The sequence below is a fragment of the Jaculus jaculus genome, chromosome 2 (assembly GCF_020740685.1).
Source record: "Jaculus jaculus isolate mJacJac1 chromosome 2, mJacJac1.mat.Y.cur, whole genome shotgun sequence".
NCBI classification, from domain to species: Eukaryota; Metazoa; Chordata; class Mammalia; order Rodentia; family Dipodidae; genus Jaculus; species Jaculus jaculus.
In genome coordinates this window covers 189,450,505-189,474,964 of record NC_059103.1, presented here as the reverse complement: position 1 = coordinate 189,474,964, position 24,460 = coordinate 189,450,505, and the positions used below count along the sequence as shown (strand labels likewise).

The 24,460-nt window shown below is 39.0% G+C and overlaps 1 protein-coding gene across 1 annotated transcript in view; it reads right to left on the bottom strand.

Annotated features, from left to right (window-relative positions):
* Positions 1 to 21,493, bottom strand: part of Colec10 (collectin subfamily member 10) — a 54,447-nt gene extending 32,954 nt beyond the window's left edge. The window contains exon 1 of the mRNA XM_004661372.2: positions 21,313 to 21,493. Coding sequence (XP_004661429.1) covers positions 21,313 to 21,460 — 148 coding nt within the window. The 5' untranslated portion in view covers positions 21,461 to 21,493. The remainder of the gene's footprint in view (positions 1 to 21,312) is intronic.
* Between the last annotated feature and the right edge of the window lie 2,967 nt (positions 21,494 to 24,460).

Here is a 24,460-nt window from a genome sequence, read left to right as displayed (position 1 = left end):
TCTCAGAAATAGAGCCAAATTTTGCCAGACAATGGAGTAGTAGAAGATTTCTCAGAGGTTCTCCTCTAACACTGTGTTACCCTTTTAAGATGAATGTGCATGAAGTTACATAACCATTCATGGAAAACAAGGTTCGCTTTACCTAACATATTTAAAGTGTTCCAGAAACATTATTTCTTCTGGGCCTAAAGTAGGAATATGCTTACAAAAGAACCAACTACATCTCAGTGGACAGGAAATACTCATTTGAATTTATACATATATGTACATATATGTATATTTTGTGTATATATACATATATGTTACCTATACAGACATGCACAAATCCTGAGTTTCTTTTCTTTCAAATCCTGAATTTCTGAAATAATATTTCTTCAATCATATTTTAAATAATTTCTACATTTAATAAATAATTGAATTTTAATAACTTAGTAAATAACTTGTCAAATCATTTAATCAATTATTTAAACTTAAATTAAGTCTTATGCTAAACAATTAACCTCTCTTCTTCAATTTCCTTTCCCAGGAAATGGGGATAATGACCTGAGAAAAGCGGAGTTACTTGAAGATTAAATGAGACTGTGGATGGTAAAATTCAAAATAGAGCCTTGGCATGAAATATATCCTCACCATTCATAAATACTATGTGTATGGTGGGTGGACATGTATCACTATCACTTCCCTAGTATCTTCACCCTGGAATGCTGATGACAGTTCTGTAGTTTTCTGCAGAGACCTCACTCGCTCATCCCGATGAGGTTTGAACTTTACGGGCAGTAATGGACTCAGTCAATTGACATGTGACCCAGTGGGAACCTGTAAGTGAATTTGAGGGCTTTAGTTAGGATTTCAAAAAACCAGAGACTTGGTCTGTCTCTCGGGGTTTCTGAGAAGATGCATTATGGAAGTGGCTGAATCTCTGCTGATAGCGCAGGAAAGGACGTGCTTGACAACAAAGTCAATGGAGAAGAAACCAAAACGAGGCAAGGAGACTGGGTCTCGCCAGAGAACACTGCTCTGCCCAAATGCCCCTCGTCCATTCCTGTTACACGAGCCTATATGTTTATGGTTTTGTCTGATTGCTTGCTTGATTAACCAGCGAACAGTTTGCATTAGATTCTTCGACTTGAAAATGCAAGTTTCTTTATGAATAACCAACTAGAACAGGATTAAGACAGCAACATCCTTTATCATTGGTGGGTCAAAGTCTCAGGAGAAGATGAGCAGGGAAATGAAATTACTGAGGCAAATGCAGCAAGAGTCTCGGCTATGGGCATACAAAAGAGGATCCGTGTATTTCCATCTGTTTACATCCCAAACTGCCAACTTCTCTTTCTTAGAAAAAATTAAGTGCAATCTCTGAGACTGAATTCTGTCAGAATAGACAGATCTCAAGGTAGGTGCAAAGAAATGCACTAATCTACAAATTTGTCACTAAACTAAGGAAACACTGGTGCTGAAATGTGCTCATCTTTAAAAGCACAGAATTTTTTTAAAAGACCTTATTTTTTATTTATTTATTTGAGAGAGACAGAGAGAAAGAGGGAGAGAGAGAATGGGTGCACCATGGCCTCCAGCCACTGCAAATGAACTTCAGACGCATGCGCCTCCTTGTGCATCTGGCTCACATAGGAACCGGGGAATTGAACCAAGGTCAGGTCCTTTGGCTTTGCAGGCAGATGCCTTAACCGCTAAGCCATCTCTCCAGCCCAAAAAGCTCAGATAAATTTTTATCTTCTGTGGAATTCCACATTTCTGATAGGCCCAGGCCATGAATCTCGGAGGTACAGAAATGCCTAGCACAAGCGCTTTCTATTTTAGTGGGCAGAATTAATGTCATCCCCTGAAGGACACGGTTCTGGCATTTCATAGGCCCCTACTCCACGCTCTCGTTCAGGATGAGACCAGTGTGGAATGACATCGTGTCTCTTCTACATTCTTAGCACTTGGCACAGAGTGTGAGATGCAATAGGTGTTTGCTAAATAAATGCTCTTACCATAAAAGTGGTGACGACCCTAAAGACAGGATGAAGAAGTACAAGCTTAATGATAACACATTCAAACAAATTTGCAGTTGATTGAAATGTCATTCTCAATAGTGCATGATTAATGAATCGGTTTCAGTCTGCTGGGAAATCTGTGGTGACAGCCCACAAAATAGCAACACACAGCTCAGGTAAATAAACAAATTATTCCCTCTACTGCTACTTTGTAACATTTTTTGTTTCCTCTTCTTATTTACTTTGTTTCCCAAAATTTTCATCATGTTCGATTTTTTCCAGGATCAGAGCCAAGTTAGCTTTAATTATTTCTCCTTTTCAGACCACTTTGATTCTTGCTTTTTCACATGTCCACCCTTTCTTTTTTTTAAAAAAAAATATTTATTTATTTGCAAACAGAGAGAAAGAGAGAGGAGAGAGAGGAAAGGGGCATGCCAAAGCTTCTTGCCACTGCGTACAAACTCCAAATAAATGCACCACTCTGTGCATCTGCCTTTATGTGGATACCAGGGAATTGAATCCTGAGCCATGCAGCTTTGCAAGTAAATTCCTTTAACCATTAAGCCATATCTCCAGCCCCCATGTCCACCCTTTCTATTTCCTCCTGTTCTTACTGCCATTATTTTACCTATTGCTTATCAGGTTCCAATTACCGTCTCTTACAGATAATTCCCAAATTGTCTTCCTAGTACTTAATTAATTGTTGTACCAAACATGCTTAAGGTAGTTTCTGTTCAGCTAATAGTTATCAAAATAATAGTTTCTGTGAAATTGAACTTCACTTTCTCAATCTGTCTTGCAAATTAATCTTTTGAAAAAAATCTCATTTTCAATATGTTACAATAAAATTCAAAATCTGTGAACAGAACTTTGTGTTTGTAGGCTAAAGCCAAGCAGAATAATCTAGGGTGTGGATTAGGGAACCTTCCTATGGCTTCTGCCTGGCTTTTACATGCATAACCTTCTCTTCCTGTCCAAGTACTTTGTTCACTAGCAACCAAAATGCCTTTCAGTTTTTGCCTTCACTGAATGGCATATTCTCTTTATTTCTATTTGAAATTGAAGTAATCAAAAATAGACCAAACATATGGCCAGAGATGTTACTAGATGAGAAATTTAAGTTTTCATGTAGGAGCAGATAGCATGTTAATATACAAAGTTTATAAGCAAATAAATGAGATAAGAAAAACTTGAAAACACAAAACGTAAGAAATGAGTATCTATCATCTATCTATCTACCTATCCATCCATTTACCTATCTATCTAATCTATCTGTCATCTATAATATCTTTCACATATTTTACATCAGATCCAAATATGGGATAGATGCAGGGAGTTGAATGTCCTGACTAATGGTTCTTAACTATATAAATTACTTTACTTCTGGAAGATAATCTGTAAATGGTGACTAAAGTGCAACGGGACTGCTGCTGTAGGCCTCCACTAACAGCTACTCTCACTACTAAAGGAGAAAGATTTCAAGCCCAAGGCCTATCTAGGTAACTTCATAGACCTTGGTCTCAAAATAAAAGAAAGGGAAAAGAGGGCTCAGGCATTTGCTTAGTATGAATGAGAGTCTAGGTTCTGTGAAAAAGTTAGAGTAACCCACATACTTTAGTTTACCTTAAGGAACTAATTTTATAGTAATAATAAATATATAAAAATATTTGGGGTAGCAAAGGCAAAATCAATACAATCTGAAAATGTATCATGAGATTGATTAAACACACAAAGATCAATATTATAATCTAATGATTAAAGTTATGTTAAAATATAACAAATTTGATGTTGATAGCAAAAGTAATACATTAGAGAAAGCTCTCTAGGTATGGAATAAGTTTCATATTATATATATATATATATATATATATATATATATATATATATATATATATATATACATACATACATACATATATATGGTGTTTCTTAGAGAGTAATAAGAATACTATAACTATGGTGGGCTGGAGAAATGGCTTAGTGGTTAAGTGCTTGCCTGTGAAGCCTAAGGACCCTGGTTTGAGGCTTGGCTGCCCAGGACCCACGTTAGCCAGATGCACAAGGGGGCGCATGCGTCTGGAGTTCGTTCGCAGTGGCTGGAGGCCCTGGCACGCCCATTCTCTCTCTCTCTCTCTCTGCCTCTTTCTCTCTGTCTGTCGCTCTCAAATAAATAAATAAAAATAAACAAAAAAAAATTAAAAATAATACTATGATACTGTTCAGAATAAGAACATTTAAGTAGAATAAATATAGATAAAAGTCCCCAGTGATGATTATATGGGAGAAATTGGTCTAGAAATGGAAGGATGACAATGAAAAGAAAGACAATCCACTTCCCTTTCTTCCATTTTTTCTTTCTTTCTTTTCTTTTTCTTTTTTTTGAGGCAAGGTCTCACTTTCTTCTAGAAGACCTGGAATTCACTAAATAATAATCTGGTAGTAATTAATAATAAGCTGGTATCAAACTCAGAGTAATACTCCTACCATTGCCTCCCAAGAGCTGGCATTAAAGGCATACACCACCATATTTGGATCCACTCACTTTTCTTTACTTTGTACACACACACACACACACACACACACACACACACACACGAAATACTCTCATAATTTGAAACTATACCATAAATAATGTAAAACGAACTGTGACTCCTCTCTCTATCAGTCCTACCCATGGATTTTGTCTATAGTTAATTTCTAATTTTTGTGAATTTATTGATAGAATTGTTTCCTTAGTAATTTGCCATCTGCTTCCTTGTTATTACTTTATGATTACTACCTTGAAGTCCTATTTAAATAACACATTTTATTTAAGTGTTCATAGTAATGTCAACTACTTTAGTAAAAGTTTTTTTGTGATGAGTGGATTTTGCTTTCAAGTGTTTATCAAAGACTTACCATTTACTCACTTATTCACTTATAGAACAGACAGTTATTGCATTTTATTTAGTTCTCTAGGTTGAGTCCTAGGGATTCAGCAGTATCTCAAACAAGACATGACCCAAGTGTTTGGTGGGTGTGAATGTCTAAATGAAATTCCCTCTGTAGGCTCATGTGTTTTGAATATTTGGCCCCCAGTTGATAGTAACTTGGCAGAGTTCCTGGGCTTTTGGGAGGTGGAGCCTTGCTAGAGGTGGCTGGGGGTGGGCTTTGGTTTGCCTTGTTCTTTTTCCAAAGCTTTAAGGTAGAGCATTAAATTATTTGTGAACTCTCTAATTTCTTAATATAGGAACTTAGAGCTATGAATTTCCCTCTTAGGACTGCCTTCATTGTGTCCCAAAGGTTTTGGTATGTTGTATTGTCATCATCAACTAATTCTATGAATTTATTGATTTCCTTTTTGATTTCTTCAGTGACCCACTGATCATTCAATAGTGTACTGTTTAGTCTCCATGAATTTCTGTATGCTCTGTAACTTTTCTTTTTGCTGATTTGCTGTTTAATCCCATTGTGGTTAGATAGAGTACAAGGGATTATTTCAGTTTTCCTATAATAGTGGAGTTTTTCTTTGTGTCCTAATATATGGTCTATTTTAGAGAATGTTCCATGTGCTGCTGAGAAAATTGTATATTCTGCAGCATTTGGAGGATGGAATGTTCTGTAGGTATCTGTTAGGTCCATTTGTTTAATGACATCATTTAATTCAGATGTCTGTCACTGTCAACTGATGAGAGTGGGGTATTGAAGTCACCCACCACAATTGCATTTGATGTTTCTGGGACCTTTAGTCTAGCAGTGATTGTTTGATGAAACCGGGAGCTCCCATGTTAGGGGCATATATGTTTAGGATTTCAATGTCCTCCTACTGGAGTGTTGCTTGAATCAGTATAAAATGACCTTCTTTATCTTCCCTCACTAATGTTGGTTTGAAGTCTATCCTGTCAAATATTAGGATAGCAACCCCTGTTTGTTTCCTAGTCCCATTTGCTTGAAATACCCTTTTCTATCCTTTCACCCTAAGGCAGTGTCTATCTTTTAGTGAGAGATGAGTTTCCTGGAGGCAACAAATGGCAGGATCCTACCTTTTTATCCAGTCTGCAAGCCTGTGTCTTTTGGATGGTGCATTGAAGCCATTGATATTAAGAGTTATTATTGAAAGGCATGCATTTATTCTCGCCATTTTTCTTATTTTGTAGTGTTCCCTGTTTTTCCTTTACTCATTTGTTTTAACTGTTATTTGAGTGTTGTTTATTTTTTCCGATTTTCTCCTCTGTGTGTTTTGCTTTCTCTTCAGCATTAAAAATTCCTTTGTGTATTTTCTGTGGAGCTGGTTTAGTTGTCATAAATTCCTAAAGCCTGTTTTTTGTTGTGGAATGTCCTTGTTTCTCCATCAATTTGGATAGATAGCTTTGCAGGATAAAGTAATCTTGGTTGACAGTTGTTATCTTTCAGAAGTTGGAACACATCATTCCAAGCCTTGCAAGCTTTTAAAGTTTATGTTGAGTAATCTGCAGTTATTCTGATGGGCTTGCCTTTGTAGGTGACTTGCTTCTTCTCTCTAACTGCTTTCAATATATTTTCTTTGGTTTGTGTGTTTTGTAGTTTAATTATAACATGGCAAAGATTTTGTCTGTTTGGTGTTCTAAAAGCTTCTTGTATCTGCATTGGCATTTCTTTCCCAATTTGGGAAAAATTTTTCTTCTGTGATTTTGTTGAAAACACCTACTAAGCCTCTGGATTGAAATTCTTCTCCTTCTGTTATACCCTAAATTCTTATGTTTGATCTTTTCATAGTGTCCCAGATATTTTGAAATTTCCATTCATACCTTGCTGTTAACTTGTCTTTCTTTTTGTTGATCTTTGTTAGATCTGCCACCTGGTCTTCTAGTTTAGATATTCTGTTTTCTCCTCATCCATTCTACTGGTGAGACTTTCCACAGAGGTTTTTTTTTTTTTTTTTTTTTTTTAATTTCCTTGACTATATTCTTCAGAGCCAGGATTTCAGCCTGGTTTTTCTTTAGTGGTTCTATTTCCTTACTCATGTCTTGTATGACCTCTTTATTTCATTAAGCTGGTTTCTTGTGTTCTCTTTCAGCGGTTTGTTCTCTACTTTAATTCCTTTGTTTTCTTCTTTGATTCTCTTCATTTCTTCTCTGATTTCTTTGAGCATAGATACCAACATTTTCTTGAAATCTTTGTCAGGCATTTCATCTAAAACAGTCTCACTGGTGGTCATTTCTGATGGATTTATAGTTTTTGGTGGGACTGTATTGTCTTAATTCTTTGAGTTTCTTATATTGTAGCAACTTTTGCATTCTGAATTGATTTGATGCTTGGGTTTTCTACTTATCTGCAGTGTTCTCAGATGTAGCAATCCACCTCTATATACTCTTAGGATATGAGGTCAAGGTGTCAGGTTTAGCTCTTGTCCACCAATCAAGCCACAGAAGTAATCCTAGGTGTTAAGTTTGCTTGCTAAGCAAGTATTCTAGTGGTCTGGGTGGAATAATTTACTGGCAAATTCTAAACTTCAACAGAGTAACATAAACAATCAATAAAAATCAGCAGAAAGTATGCAATTGTGGGGATTAAAACAAACAGTCATATAAAACCAAAATCCCTAAGGGTGTGTGTTGCTCTACACCCTTAATCTTGTCAGCTGGGAGGTAGAGATTTCTGTTCTGAGTTGGGTTCCAGGTCAACCTGGATCTGGATCAGACCCTGCCCCCAATAATGGCAAAAGCAAAAAACAAAGGCCCTCTGTATATGAAAGCACCAAAGGCAATAAAATTCAACCCTATACAGGTTATTTGAAAATGGTACTTCCAACCAAGAATATATACCCCCTAACCTGCCCTGACAAGGAAAGAGAGGTTAGCTCTTGCAGGACTCTGTACCTGTTTATTTATTTATTTATTTATTTATTTGTCAGTCAGCCTCATTACTTTTTGGGGTGGCTTCCAATCTCACCAATGCTGAGCGCACACTTCGATCCCTCCGTGTTGTGCTGTGTAGCTGTACCTCTGATCCACTCTGCTGGCTGCGCTGCCACTGGGGGCTGAATGCTGGAGGTTCATGGTTCTGATGGTGGCGGGGGGGGGGGGGGGGTGGGGTGGGGGGGGGGGGCGGTGGGAGAGTTCAGGGGTCTGGAGATGCTCACACTTTCAGTAGCTCTTTAGTTGAGCTCAGCTGTCTTTCCTTCAGATTTCTTAACTTTGTAAGAAGGCTGATGGAGTTGAAACATCTGCTGCTTAGTCTCCGCTGCAGCTGCTGCTACTGCCTGGTGCACCTGGCGGGACTGCCCAGGCAGGTGTGCGGATCGCAGCCGTGATCACCTGAGTGGGACTGGCAGTTGTCCTCCTTTCTAGTGGGTCTTGGTCTCTCCAGCTTCTCTGCTATGTCTAAGAATAACCTATACTCCTTCACTTTTCAGAAGAAGAGTGTATTTTGCTGGGATTTTGCTTAAATCCCTCCCTTGGCTGGTTTGGTGTGGCTCCTAAACTGCCATCTTAACTGGACATCCCTGGGGGTGGGCTTTGGGAGTAATATAACCCAGCCCGCGTCCCCGTACTCAGACTACCTTCCTTCCAGTTGATATGGAGATTTCATCCAGGTTTGCTGCTCAGGCCTGCCATGTTTTTCCTGAAACTTCCACTTGAAATTCCAAGCTATCCTTACCTTCCATAAGCTGCTTCTGGTCTGGTGCTCTGTCCCAGCATCAAGAAGGTAACTTCTTAATTTGATGGACAGCATCTGGCTACTGTAGGTCCTAGAGAATCTAACCTCAGTCCTTTGGCTTTGTAGCCCAATGCCTTAACCACTAAGCAACCCCTTCATAACTTCGTAACTTCTATAGTGGGAAAGGAAACACTTAACAGCATCTTCCAAACAAAAATATTACTAAAAAGTATTGTGGTTTGTTTGTTTGGCATCTAACAAGAGAAGTCTTTGGAATGATCCTTAACATAAGAGGAAGGATACTGTTTTTCTTACTAGAGATGAGCTCAGCATAATGGGACTCTTTTCCTAAGATAATCCCTTATTTTCCACCCACATTTCTATGCTTTTAAAATCAAGATAAGACATAAGACAGCATACAGTGATACAATGTTCATGGAGAGATACAGTCATTAGTAATAAAGACTTTGTAAGCATAACACTTTGAGGACGCTGGACATCAGTTTTGCATTCATTTATCTTTTCAAAATTAGAGTATTTAAGAATAAAGAAGAAAAAACATAGGAATATTACATGTTAGGGCTGTACAGACACAAGAAAATAACCAGCTTGCTGTTTCCTCCCCTGATCATGGATAGACAAGAAACAACATTCTTTATTCAGGATAGTCAAATTTTGAGCTCATATTACTTTAAAAAAATAAAAAAAGCCATCATAGGAGTACTTCACCAGCCTAGCTGTCCTCAACAGATGAATGGATAATGAAGATGTCGTACATTCATACAGTGGAGTTATATTCAGAGGTAAAAAAATGAAGTTATGAAATTTTCAGGGAAATGGATGGATCCATAAAAGATTATACTTAGTGAGGTAACCCATGCCCAGAAACCAAATGCCACACGTTCTGTCTCAGATGTGGTTCCTAGCTACAAATGATTGGACTTCTATGTGAGTTGGAATAAAACTCAGTAGCAGGGGCCAGTAAACTAGAAAGGGAATATAAAGGCAATAGAAAGGGAGGGAGAGGGGACTTAAGAAGATGGTATTGTATATATGTACGTAGAAGAACAGATTAATGTGGCTGAAAATAAAGGCCTAAGTGAGGTCAGGGGAAGAGACTGATTAAAGGAAAGGTAAGGGGAAAGCCAGTCACAACATAAAAGGGTATGAATAAGTCATATGGAAACCTACTGTTTTGGAGAATAGCACACCCAGAAGCCATAGATTGTTAGTAGAAAACTTTCAGTGCCAGGGATGGGACACTTTCCAGTGAGTTGTTGGCCAGAGAGGTCCCTGAAATTCCCAAAACATTACAGGCAGTTGCCAAAACTCTTGGTTTCCCACCAGGAATAGATGGTAAGACCCTATTACTGAAGACTCCACATATTTGGGCTACAAGGCCACTGAGAAATCCTGCTAGAACTGAGCTGAAAACCTCCTCCCTATAGACCAGCTGACAGGAAGCTGGAAAAAGCCATGCTGCATGCAGTTCCACGGGAGACAGAGAAATCAGCATTGGAGATAAACAAAAATGAACACTGCAAGCCTTGTATTTGGCCAGCCAGGCCAAGTGAGCCAACATGTGCAATAGTGGTATGTCTGTTACGGGGGAAACCAACTGCTCTCTAATTGGACTGGAGGCCCACTTCATGGGAGGACACACATGCCTGATACTAAAAACCTATATCAGGGGAAGTATGCTGGTGTCTGGATAAATGTATGTACTTAGCTCACCAAACTGCCTGGTGAATGCTTCTCTTAATGTTTATACCCATGTAGGAATTCTACCCTCACTTTTGGCATCTATTTTTAGATAGTGGTGAACTTGGGATGACTCAGAAGGCACCATAGTTCTGAGATGAAGTGACAGAGGAGTGCTCAACACAGAATTGTCTGTATTATACCTTGAAAGTCTCAGGGTCCATTGTCAAAGAATGTAAGAGCCAAAGGAAGGGTAGGACTGTTTACAATGCACTCTTCCAGACACAAAATGGCCTGAAGATCCATTACCTCACAGTGCCTGACACTACCTACACAGATTCATCATAATAGGAGGAAAAGATGATGACATCAAAATAAAATAGAGGGCTGGAGAAATGGCTTAGCAGTTAAGTGCTTGCCTGTGAAGCCTAAGGACCCTGGTTTGAGGCTCGTTTCCCCAGGACCCACATTAGCCAGATGCACAAGGGGGTGCACGCAACTGGAGTTCATTTGCAGTGGCTGGAAGCCCTGGGGCGCCCATTCCCTCTCTAGGTGTCTCTTTCTTTCCCTCTCTCTCTCTGTCATTTTCAAATAAATAAATAAAAGTGAACAAAAAAATTAAATAAAAAAATAAAAGATAACTGATTGAGAGGGAGAGGGGATATGATGGAGAGTAGTTTCAAAGGCAAAGTGGGGGGAGGGATTACCATGGTTTATTGTCTATAATTATGTAAGCTGTCAATAAGAAAATTAAAAAAAAATTATGAGAGTATTCCACTGTAAGCAAATTGGTCATGTTCCTGCATGGAGACCATGTGAGCTTCATTTCAGTGATCTGGTCTGCGTATGGGTCAGCATTGGCTTGGACTCACAGTGATTGCTTGACTTTCTAGCCTTGGTCCTCAAGTGATAAGCACAGCATTTAAATGACAGTGACAAATAGTTCCCGATGTCTTTCTTGTGATGCATCCAAGTCTCCCACATTCTGTGAGGTCCTGCAATGTGGCCTGGCACATATTGCCATGCCTGCTGCCTCACTCACCTGATTTCCCATCAGATACGAACCTCCTCATTTTCACTGTCCTGTCATTTGGTCTCCCGCCATGTAATTTATCAAAATAGAGATGACTTTCTAGCAACACTTGTCTCTAACTTGCATTTGTTTCTAGATACCGGCTCATCTTAGGGCAGGTGGAATAACTCTATTGAAAATATTTTTACTGCATCTAATATTATGTCCTACACATATATTCATCCCTGGATAGCATCAAATGAATGAATTTAGATGGTATTGAATGCAGGGGACAATAAGAGCTGATGCTTCAGGGCTGAAGAGATGGCTTAGTTAAGGCACTTGTCTGCACAGCCCAAGGACCCAGGTTCACCTCCCCAGAACCCAGGTAAGCCAGCCAAACAAGGTGATACATATGCCCAAGGTGGAACATGCATCTGGAGTCCAGTTGCAATGTCTAGAGGCCCTGGTATGCCAATTCCCCCTCTCTCTCATAAAAAAATAAACATTAAATTAAAAAAAAAAGAGTGCTTCAAAGAATTTGGTTCCATCAGTTCATCATTATCTAGTTAAAAGATCTCAACTCCAAGGCATCAATGATGGCTATAGGAGAGACAGGACAATTAGGAGCCTTCCTTCAGATTTGGAGAGGTAGAATGGATAGGGATTTTTATGCAATTATAGGATAATACAGATCAAATACATTATGAAAAAAGCTAGAGTCATTATGAGTTAAGACATCACGAGATTCAGGAAGGGTTCGCTAAACCATCCTAACAGTGTTATTAGGGCTCCACAAGTACGATTTCACAGACTGAAACAAGAGGGGCTAGGAAGATGATTCAGCAGTCAAAGGCACTTTCTTGCAAAACCTGCTGGCCCAGGTTAAATTCGCCAGCCACCACATAATGCCAGACACAAAAAGTGGCAGTTGTGTCTGGAGTCCATTTGTATGGCCAGAGGCCATGAAATACCCTTACGCTCTCCCTCTCTCTCATAAGTAAAAGTATTTTTAAAAGTTAAAATTAACTATAGTTACTTGACCCAAAGTCTGGGCCCTCAATTCTATTCCGTTGGTCTATACTCCTGGTTTTTTATGCCAGTACCATCCTGTTTTTATTATTATGGCTTTGTAATATAGCTTTAGATCAGGTATGGTGATGCCTCCAGAGGTGTTCCTTTTGCTGAGGATATGCTTGGATATCCGAGGCCTTCTGCTTTTCCATATGAATTTTGAGATCAATTTTTCTATCTCTGTGAAGAATGATGTTGGAATTTTGATTGGAATTGCATTTAATCTGTAGATTGCCTTTGGTAGGATTGTGATTTTCACAATATTAATTCTGCCTATCCAGGAGCATGGAAGGTCTTTCCATTTTATCAAGTCCTCCTCAATTGCTTTTTAGAGTGTTTTTATCTTTTCATTGTATAGATCTTTCACTTCCTTGGTTAATGTTATTCCAAGGTATTTTTTTTTTGTTGCTATTGAAAATGGGACAATTTCACTTATTTCTTTCTCTGTATCTTTGTCATTTGCATATAGAAAGGCTAATGATTTTTGTGCATTGATTTTGTATCCTGCTACTTTGCTGAAGGAGTTAATCACCTTTAAGAATTTTGGAATGGAAGCTCTTGGGTCTCTTACACATAGAATCATGTCATCTGTGAATAGATATAACTTAACTTCTTCCTTTCCAAATTGTATCCCTTTTTTTTCTTTCTTCTGTCTTATTGCTTGAGCTAGGACTTCCAGTACTATATTGAAGAACAGAGGTGAGAGTGGAGACCCCTGTCTTGCTCCTGATCTCAATGGGAATTCCTCCAGTCTCTCTCCATTGTTATTTGGGCTTTAGGAGCTTTGTATATACCCTTTATTGTGTTAAGATATAAACTGACCATGCTGATTCTCTCCAGTGTTTTGATCATGACGCAATGTTGTATTTTTTCAAAGGCCTTTTTTGCATCATCAACATGATCATGTGTTTTTTTGTGTTTAACCTTGCTTATGTGGCCTATTACATTGACAGTTTTTTATATGTTGAACAACCCCTGCGTTCCTGGGGTGAATCCCACTTGATCAAGGTGGATAATGGATTTGATGTGTTGTTGGATTCAGTTTGTGAGGATTTTGTTCAGGATCTTTGCATCTAAATTCATTAGGGAAATAGGCTGGTAGTTTTCTTTTCTTGTGGCATCTCTGTCTGGTTTTGGTATTAGGGTGATTGTAGCTTCATAAAAGGAGTTGGGGAGCTTTTCCTGATCTCCAATTGTGTGGCAGAGTTTGAGAAAGATTGGTTTGAGTTCTTCCATGAAGGTTTGATAGAGTTCAGCTGAGAAGCCGTCTGGTCATGGACTCTTCTTTGGGGGAGGATTTTTATTACCTTTCTAATCTCGATGAGTGTGATGGGTTTCTTTAGGAGATTCATCTGCTCTGAGCTTAGCTTTGGTAGATGGTATGCATCCAGGAATTTATCCATTTCCTCCATATTTTTCAGTTATGTGGAGTAGAGGTTATTGAAGTAAGAACTGATGATTCTCCCAATTTCACTTATATCTGTTATGATCTCTCCTTTTTCATTTATAATTTTGTTAATTAGAACCTGAAAGCTGGAAGAGAGTCAGTCCCCAGACAGAGCATCTAGTGCCAGAAGGTGTTACATGAGCGACTGGATGGCTGGAGAGATGGCTTAGCAGTTAAGCACTTGCCAGTGAAGCCTAAGGACCCCTGTTTGAAGCTCTAATCCTTAGTACCCATGTAAGCCAGATGCACACGGTGGTGTATGCATCTGGACCTCTTTGCAGTGGCTGGAGGCTCTAATGTGCCCACTCTCTCTCTGCTTTCTCTGCCTCTTTCTCTCTGTCTGCCACTCTCAAATAAATATTTTTTTAAAAAAAAATAGGAAGAATCATAAGAACAAAATACAGGAATCTCACTCTCCTTTGGATTTTTGTTTATATTTATTTATTTATTTGAGAGCGACAGACACAGAGAGAAAGAGGAAAAGAGAGAGAGAGAGTAAGAATGGGCACTACAGGGCCTCCAGCCACTGCAAACGAACACCAGTTGTCTGGGGAATCGAGCCTCAAACCGGAGTCTCTAGGCTTCACAGGCAAGTGCTTAACCACTAAGCCATCTCTCTAGCCCTCTCCTTTGGATTTTGATAACCTGTCATTTGATCACATGGAGTCTTGATGCTGTGCCCAGCACTACTTGGGTGGCTTAATATGTTTTTTTCCCTCACCATGCTCCGACGAAGCAGTTATACTACTGTCATCCCCGTGTTACTGAAGAGAAAGCCCAGGCTTTGGTTTGGTGTGGACAAAATGTCATTTAATCCTTATTATAAATCCAGTCATGTTTATACTGCTGCTGTTCCCATTTTACTAATAAAGAATGACAGACTCAAATGGAGAACTACAGGAAGGGCACAATACTGGAGAAGAGAAAAGGTGGCCATTAATTTGCAAATTATCAAAGAATAAAAATTGACTAAAGTAGGAAATTACAGAAAAGATCTTAGGTGGGTGCACTTTCTCTAGAGGGTTTCCTCTTGGAGAAACAGTTTTATAATCTTTGTATCAATTTATTATTAATTATTAACAACATATTTTGTATGGATACATCAGGTGTTGCCTCTTTTCCCTTGTTCCTGCACTCATTCCACTGGGGATGCTTCTCAGTGGGGTTGCAGGTATTCCCCATGAGGTTGTGTTTTATGCATTGTGGGAGCAGTAGTCAGTTATTTTCTTGGAGAGGGCATGCCTCTGGGCATGATGTCTATGACTCTTATAATCTTTACAGTAACCTCTTCCACAAAATCACCTGAACCGTGGTGGGCGAGTTTTAAGTCTTTTTCAATGATGAGCTCTTAGGACACTCTCTGCTGTGGCAGATGTTGAGTATCTTCAGGGTCTGTCTCCTACACTCTGGCGCTGGTTATCAGGAATAGCATGGAAGCAGCCCTCTTGCTCATCTGTCCAATTCCTCTATGGGGTCTCAGCTGTGGTTTGTTTATAGTTTTTTTTTTTTTAAGAAAAAAAAAAGAAGAAGCTTATGGTATCTGGAACAGCAATAGTAAGTCACAAAAGAAATGAGAGTTAAATTACTTGCTAAGGATATTTAATTTTTTTTGTGTGTATATGTGTGTGTGTGTGTGTGTGTGTGTGTGTGTGTGTGTGTGTGAATGTAATATAGGTATATGTCCAGTGTATGCATGTGCCCATACAGAAGCCAGAGGAAAATGCCAGATTCCCTTCTCTATTGCTCTTCTATTTTGTTTCCCTAAGGCCGAGTCTCTCACTGAGCCTGGAGCTGGTGGCTCTTCTTGGTCGGAGTCACTGACCAGCAAGTCCCCGTATCGTGTGGTTTCCACCTGCCGCAGGACTGGGTTACAGGTGTATGTGACCATGCCCAGTTTTCCACGTGGGTGCTAGAGATTCAAACTCAGCTACCCTTAGACCTGTCAGGCTCTTGTGCTAATACAGCAAGCGCTGTGATCCACTGAGCCACTTCCTCAAACCTCACCTTTTAATTTGATAAAATAAGGTACCATCATTTCCTGGCCTCTGTCCCCCTCCCCCTGCACTGAAGGCCCTCTTTGTGCGACTGCTGATATTCACCATGGAGTTGTATGCTATGAGTTGTGACAGCATCAGTCTATTAATTGTGGGGAGGGCTATGTCTCTGGATAAGTCTCATCTTTTATTTTTACAAAAATAAGCATTTGAGGTGGGTGATAACCTTCTCTCCATTTTTAAGTTGAAGACAAAAAAGTTTAATGTCACAATGCTAGGTAAATCACAGAACTCAAATTCAAAGCCATATATATATATATATATATATATATATATATATATATATATATATATGGGTTTTTTTTTTCTAAACCACGTAAGTTTTGCCAAGTTCAAAGGTCCCTACTCATGACTAGGGCTTGGCCAAATAGTTACATAAGGGAACTGGGGAGAAGAATGGGAAAGATAAGAATATGCCTTTATTAAAAGAAAATGAATCACATTTTGACATCATTGCCATGCATCATGTCTGGATCCATCTCTACCTACACTTTGATGGACAGGAGTTACATGCATTCCCTCATGAACTAACCCTGGAATGTTTCTTTGCCATCTACTCAAGGGCAGAAGAGAAAAAAAAGATGGTTCTGAACTCCTGCAAGCTGGAGCATAAAAGCGAAAGAATCCAAACTCTCTAAAGTATTGGTTTGGGTCTGGAGAGGTGGCTTAGCGGTTAAGCACTTGCCTGTGAAGCCTAAGGACCCCGGTTCGAGGCTTGGTTCCCCAGGTCCCACGTTAGCCAGATGCACAAGGGGGCGCACGCGTCTGGAGTTCGTTTGCAGAGGCTGGAAGCCCTGGCGCGCCCATTCTCTCTCTCTCCCTCTATCTGTCTTTCTCTCTGTGTCTGTTGCTCTCAAATAAAGAAATAAATAAAATTAAAAAAATTCTTTAAAGTATTGGTTTGCCTTTCTGAATAAAACACATATTACAATGCCTAGTAAAAAATAATATCCAAGGTTAATAGAAATTAATAGAAATTGTTGGGGAAAATGTCCACTGTTTATGTGACCTAAGACCTCTTGGCTTACTATACGGAGGCAACCCAGGTAAAGCTTCCCTGTACCACATCCCATGGTGACCTCACAGGTCTCCTCTTCCAGTGCTGACTCATGAAGCCAAGATGCAGGCATCAGGCAAGAAGGGTCACTGCTCTGCTTAGAAGCCAGTGGGGCCTGACAGGGAGGCTCTTTGACCACTGGGGAGATGACACCATCACAGGAGCCCCCAAGAGCAGCCCTTTCAGGGACGCATGTTCGGTGATTTTGAGGAGTTATAGAATACACAAGATCTTTTCATGCAGCTCAACTGTTGCTAAACTGTTAGGGATACTAGAAAAATTTATACTCATTAATTTAATCGAAAATCTTTACTGACCACCCAGCGTATTCAGAATCTCTCCTGTGCAGTGGGAAAGCATGCCTAACAAGATGGACAGTATCTGCTTTCACAGAGTTTCCATACTAGGCCTGACTATTAGTAGACAAATATGCAAGGGAGTCTTATTCAGTAGTAAGCCTATGAAAGGAGTTAGATGTCTAAGTCCTTTTAAATGGCATTTGAATGTCTAGGACAAACAGCGCAAGTGCTAACAAATAGGGAAAACGTGAAAATTAAGTAAGACAACATGTTCTGAATTTCCATGCAAGTTGTAAAGTATTCTCCAAAACCCCTTATGATTTTGTAATTCTTAAAAAAGAAAATGTTAAAATTGCTTGTTGTTATACTCAAGTAAAACCACTAGAGGTCAGAATTTCACATGGATTGCTTAAAGAAACCACTATGGTAGGAAAAACAAAACAAAACAAAAACATTCTGATGCTGAGCAGCATACAGTAATAATTTAAGGTGCAGAAAGAAAAACAATGGTGACGTTCAAGAAAGAAGTTTTGATAACTGGAACAATGCTTATCCTAAAAATTGGTATTCAATAGACTCAGATAAGGAGTTGAAAGAAAGAACAGCGGAATTTGTTAAATATCTATTATTTTATCTTAAAATATGAAATGGCATATGATGAAGGTCCATTTTGCAAATACAGAACCCAATGTACAAGTGCACAGAAAGTGTGCTGAAGATAAATAGACTGAATCTGAAACTTTCTTCCCCACTAGACGATGCTTGGGAACTGCTACTATAAAGAGAGATGTCTATGTTCTGAACGCAGCATTTATCAGTTGATAGTATTACTGGCTTTTCATCTTCAACTCTGAATAATTTATTTGGTTCCAAGTTTTGCAAATGAATTGAGAGTAAATTCTTTTTATTGTCTCTTTCCCAGAGCATCTAGAAGTTTCTGAGCTCAGTCTTGCTGTGCTTGTAAACACAGTAATGAGATGATTAGCCATGGAGAAAAATATATACTGCTTTGATTGTAGGAAAAAAAATATTGAACAAAAACTGTAATCTGGTCCTTTAAAATGCTTACTTGGTCATCAATATTTTGGTGTTCTGTTTTCCTTTCATTTTGTAGAGGTAACTATGCAGACACGCTTTCTCCAGGGGTGGGGAAGGGCTGCTCCAGCACTCACGAGGAGCAAGGCAGAGTATATTAGAGTTTATAATGCAAACAGAGTTCTGTGCCTTGGGTTTGGTATATCTACCATTAATACTTGACCTAGAGCAGAAGAAAGGCAACAGGAAACATCCCCAGGTTGCTCCACATGCCTTAAAGGCAATTCGCCAAGAAAAGAGCAAGACACCTGGAAGCTGACCCCCAAAGTTTGCAATTGAATTCTAGGCTCCATCTGTAGATGCAAGTCCCAAGACAGCCTCCTGATCTTAGTGTCCGACCCTCATTATTGTAGCAGGATGCCTGGAACTTTGGAGGTATCCAGCATTCCATAATCACAGGGTCCCTTTAGGAAGAAGAAAACAGGATGCATTGGGTGCAAAGTCCATGTGCCTCTGGAAGAAGAGAAAAATCACACCCCAAATACAGTGCTGTAGCCCTAGGCTCTCCAGGCACCTCTCCCCACATCCGGCTTTCTAGGTGACCTATCTCCCTCCTTCTACACCAGCCTGTTAACGCCTCACAGCTTTACACTGGTTTATTGTTTGAAATCATGCTAGGATTTCTAATGAGAACAGGAACGTTTTGAAGTAGGGTGAAGTAAGGAAGGAAGACATATACATCCTGTTTGTTTTCAACAAAAATTGAGTGTAGATTGCAGTGAAAAACTGCCACTCATTTTTGTTTTCCTTTCGAGAAATAGTTTCAGGTAGCCCAGGCTGGCCTTGACCTCCCTTCTGATCCTCATGCATTCCCCTTCCCACTGCTGGGATTACAGGCGCGTCTCACCCAGTGCTTGGCACTAAACCCAGGCTAGGTATATGCTAGCCAAGCATTGTACCAACTGAGCCACATCTCCAGACCCTGAAGTGATGAAATAAAATGGTGGTTTAATTTTTGAAAACTTTATTTCTTGTCTTTTTCTTGGGAAGATTTTCTGCTTCTTAGTTCAAAGTCTCTGTTGGTAGTCTAGGCTGTCCTTCAACGTGCAGTTCTGCCTCAGCCTCCAGAGGGCTGGGATTGCAGGCCTGCACCTGGCTGTTTTGAAAAGATTTGTATTTTTGCCTACACAAAAGCGAACGGGATTCTTTTCCCAGGCACATTCTACTCACTTTCTCTTCTTGTTTCTGATAAACAAGAAAAGCACTCTGTCCCCATCTATCTGACAGAATTATGCCTAAACTTCAACTCAACAGCATTGCCTTAGAAAAATCTCTGCTAATGTATTCCCAATTTATTTCTCCATTGCTTATGGCAATAATGTGCATTATTTAATGAGTCTCTGGGCCTAAAACAGTGACCGACAGTAAGTACTTGATGCACACCCGCTGAATTGCAATGAACAATTGTTGGGTTGGAGTGTGTTCTGTTTTGAGAATTGTTTTTTGTTCATTTTTATTTATTTATTTGAGAGAGAGAGAGAGAGAGAGAGAGAGAGAGAGTCACTTAGAGAGAGACAATGGATGCGCCAGGGCCTCCAGCCACTGCAAATGAACCCCAGCTGTGTGTGCCCCCTTGTGCATCTGGCTAATGTGGGTCCTGGGGAATCGAGCCTCGAACCGGGGTCCTTAGGCTTCACAGGCAAGTGCTTAACCGCTAAGCCATCTCTCCAGCCCTATTTTGAACATTTTTCTAACAACACTTTATCTCTCCTTCTTCCCATTTGAGGCTATTGCTTTTCTTTAAGGGAAATTTTATTAATATTGTACTCAAATGGATTTCCCCACTTTCTTAGTGAAAGAAAACTTAATTTTTAGCATTCTCCATAACACCACAGAAAAACATAAGGTTTCCTAACTCTCTATTGAAACTCCAGTAATGGTTTTAGTAAATACTTTAATCAGACTTTCTTTTCTGAACATTTGCCCTCACATTATTCATTTATTCACCCAAGAAATTGTTTGGAAGTCCCAAGGTCTCACTGTTCCTGCTTGCATTTATTTTATAGTATCAAAGGTTAAAACTTGGATTGCAATCTAAGGAGAAAATTAATTCACTGATTAAGAAAAATGCACTTTAAGCAATACACATTTAAATAACTGACAAGCATCAGGACATGTATTTTTGATGTTTTTAAAACTCTTTTTCTACTTAAAATGTTAAGCAGCTGCAACTCTTCCATTATATATTCTGAAGAAACATGCCATGCATTACTAATAAGAGAGCATCAATCTGCACGGCAGTGACCACTTTTAGAACAAAAGGGTAAGAGCCGAAACTAAGACAACAGATTTTTTTTTTTTTTTAATCAGCCAGTTGTTTGAAGCATGTTTGGACCTTGGACCTTGACTCTACTTGGGAATAGAAAAAAAAAAAATAGCAATATCTTATCATTCTGTACCTGAAGGCATTTGACCTCAAAGCCTACTTTCAAATAAAGAAAATGTTCATTTATATACTATTTTCAATCCTTAATTTAAAAAAATAATCTGCACCTTTCTCATTAGTACTCAGGATCACATTAGTTTAGGAAATATTAGTTTTGGAATTGGTTTTTATTTTAGACTTCTTGTCAAAGTAGCTGGGTCAGGATCAATGTAAGAGAAGAAAGGAAGCATCACAAGAGATAGCTGGCCTGAATGAAGTCAGTCTGAAGCTGCCCTCATTGAACACCATTGTCTAGAGGTCAATGGAAGAGGAAAATATCCCACAGCCCTGGGTGAGTGAGGTCAGATTTCTGTCCCAGGAGACTCCTTCTCCCAACCATCTCTTACCTACTCCATCAAGGAAAACCTGTAAGTAGCTACTAGTGAGCTAATTTTCCAGAAGATAAGAGAAGAGAAGTGAAAGCAAACAGATGGATGAAAAAGAGGAAGTCAAGGAGAAGCTGGGGTAGGGTTGAGAGATAAGGCAAGCAATCCTACGTATTATATGAAGTTTGGAGATTATTTCCTCACCTTTGGGTCCTGGTGAAATTGCGTGTGTGGAGCAGACCTCCGTGGCAGAGTGACTGTCAATATTCAGACCAAGACTCTGAAAGTGCACGAGAAATAGCAGCAGGAGGATGCCCTGGTTGCTCCCGAGCAGGGCTCCAAAGACGGTCATGGCCGTGGCTCCTCAAAAGAGGTTCTCCCAGAAATGCTAAATACACAGCATCATTGTAAGGAAAACCTGGTTCTGCAGGGAAGAAAGGGAAGTATCTGGAAACACATTCCAGAAGAGGGCTGTAAAGAGCAGAAGGAGGCACCCCCGGTTGCTTATTTTCTCCGAATCCCAAAGGGAGCATACACTGTCCAGACTGTTTATTTTCAAGTGACAACAGTTTATGGAAAATTATCTCTGAACTAAACACTCACATGCTCAGGTCACTAAGAACATCCTGTAGAGGGGAGAGGATAAAGACGTCTGCTGCTCAGAGCTCGTGCTGACTGCTTAGTTTGCATTGTACTTAACCGGTAGGCTCTGGAAGGGTTGTGACCCAGGATTTCTGTACATTATGCAAACACTATGCATGGCTTTGGGCTTTTAAAATGTAATGTTCATTTACCTGCTGTGCCACTTGACTACAGATGCAACCATTTCTCCCTTTGACAAAGTTCCTTCTCTTGAAACCAAAAAATATGACCTTGGAATTAATCCAATGGGAAAAAAAAACAGATTTTCTGAAAAATCAATTTGGTGATGAATATTAATATTACAAATGATTATAAACTTTGGATCCGTCATTTTCCTTCTATCACATTATCTTAAGAACTAGTCTCGGACTGGATAGATTGATTAGTGGTTAAGGCTCTTGCCTATGAAACGTAAGGACCCAGGTTTGATTCCCCAGTACCCACGAAGGCCAGATGCACATAGTGGCCCATATGACTGGGGTTTATTTACAGTGGCTAGAAGCCTTGTGCACCCATCTTCTCTCTCTCTGTTTCTCTGCCTCTTTCTCTCTCTCTATCAAATAAATAAAGGAACATTAAACTTTTTGTAAAAGAAAATATTCTCAAGGGCTAGAGAGATTGCTTGGTGGTTAAGGCACTTGGTTGCAGTCTAGGGACCCAGCTTTGATTCCCCAATACCCATGGAAGCCAGGTGTACAAAGTGGCACATGCTTCTGGAGTTTATTTGTAGAGTTACTAGAGGCCCTGGTGCACTATTTCCTCTCTATATATCTGCTTCTTTCTCCTGCCTCTCTTACTCAAACAACTAACTTATATATATAAATATTATATGTAAATATAGACATAAGTTTATGTGAAAGATGAGATAAAAAGGGTAAGGAACATGAAGTGTCTAATAATAGTTGGCAAAATATGTATAGAACTTTATATGAGAGACTTAAAATGGTGTTTGTAGCAAGTTTTTGATAAAATGGAATGCAAGTTCTATTATTTTTTTTAAAGGGCAGAATAAATTTAGGTATAAATGATATGAATTTGATATAGACATGGATATGAAATTCCAGGACTCTCTCTGTCATTATGCATATATATATATTATTTTACTATTTCACCAACCCACAAACAGTCTACATTTTGTAAGATATTAGAAGATTAAAATCAAGCACTTAACATTGGAGAAGCTCCTTATACTCTCTGTTTTTGAAAAGACATGCTATGTTAAAATTGTATGAAAGAAATTTTCAACCTACACTTCTTCAACTTGGAAAAGAAGGATCTCACAGGTCTTTGTAAGAGTTTATCCCTAAGAGTATGCATTGTAAGCAAAGCCTAATCTAAAAAAATCCACACAACTCAGTGTTGCCATAACAAACTTCCTGAAACTGAATAGCTTAAGCTACAGAAACTTGGGCTGAAGTGCAGTGAATTAAGAGTTTGGGGCTGAAGGGTACAGTCCCAGTCTGCACTAACAAGTTTATAGTGTGACTGAACTGGTTTCTCCATACACAGTGTGGAGAGGAGGGACAGGAATTGGAGTTGATGAAGAATTACAATGTACAAGCTGAGAGTTTCTTTGAAGACTGCATCATTTAAGCCTCAAACTATTTCTCTGGAATAGCTAGTCATCCTCCTGTTTTGCAGACAAAGTAGCCGAGGCTCAGAAAAGTTAAGCAGTTTGCCTCACATTACCCATTGAAGAATTCAGACACACTCATGCACTTGCGTGAGTACACACACACACACACACACACACACACACACATACACACACACAGCAAATGTATACTAATTTGCAAAATGTCTTTTCTTCTATAAAGGTGAAAATTCTTATTTTAAAATTAGTGTTATTTATTTATTTTGGACTGAGAGAGCTAGAAAGAGGGAGAGACGGAGGGAGGGAGAGAGACAGGGAAAGAATAGAAGCATCAGAGCCTCCAACCACTGCAAACAAACTCCGGACGCATGCACCACCTTGTGCATCTGGCGTACGCTGGTCCTGGAGAATTGGACCTGGGTCCTTTGGCTTTACAGGAAAATGTCTTAACTGCTAAGCCCTCTCTCCAGCCCAATATTCTTAAGCATTGAGGCTGAATTAATTTTCACACTCAGTTGAAATGTCTAAATGAAATGCAGTTACCAGGTTCACAGTTGTAGGAAGCAGTAAGAGTAAGAACAATGATGCTAGAAGCCCAGATTTCACATCTGTCATGACTAGACACAAGACGCAGACAAAACTATCATTTCAATTGCCATTTAGATTATAAAATTAGTTTTGACTTTAAATCTATTTTTTTGAATTCTACAATTCTTTGAAAATTGGTGCCCTATAATTGTTTAGATTACTCTAAATGTATTTCCCTTTTTTGTTTCAAGTATCTATAGAAACAGTGAAATTAGAACTATTATGCTTACACATAGAAATCCACTGATAAAAATCTGAATATTCTTTAGTATTTTTTAGTATTTTCCTTTCTTCTAGTTCTAATATCTATTTATTACTCAATAAACCACATAAATAGCTTTATATATTCATCAATAGCATATTACATCAAAATTTAAATTTTTGCACACATCTCACGTATTTTATGAAAGAATGGCATCTATTCAATTCCCTATTTGGAGGAAAATGTTACTGTTATTATTAATATAAATTACACTGGGATGAACATCTTTTTTTCATGAATAATGTAGCTTTTATTGCTTCTTCTCA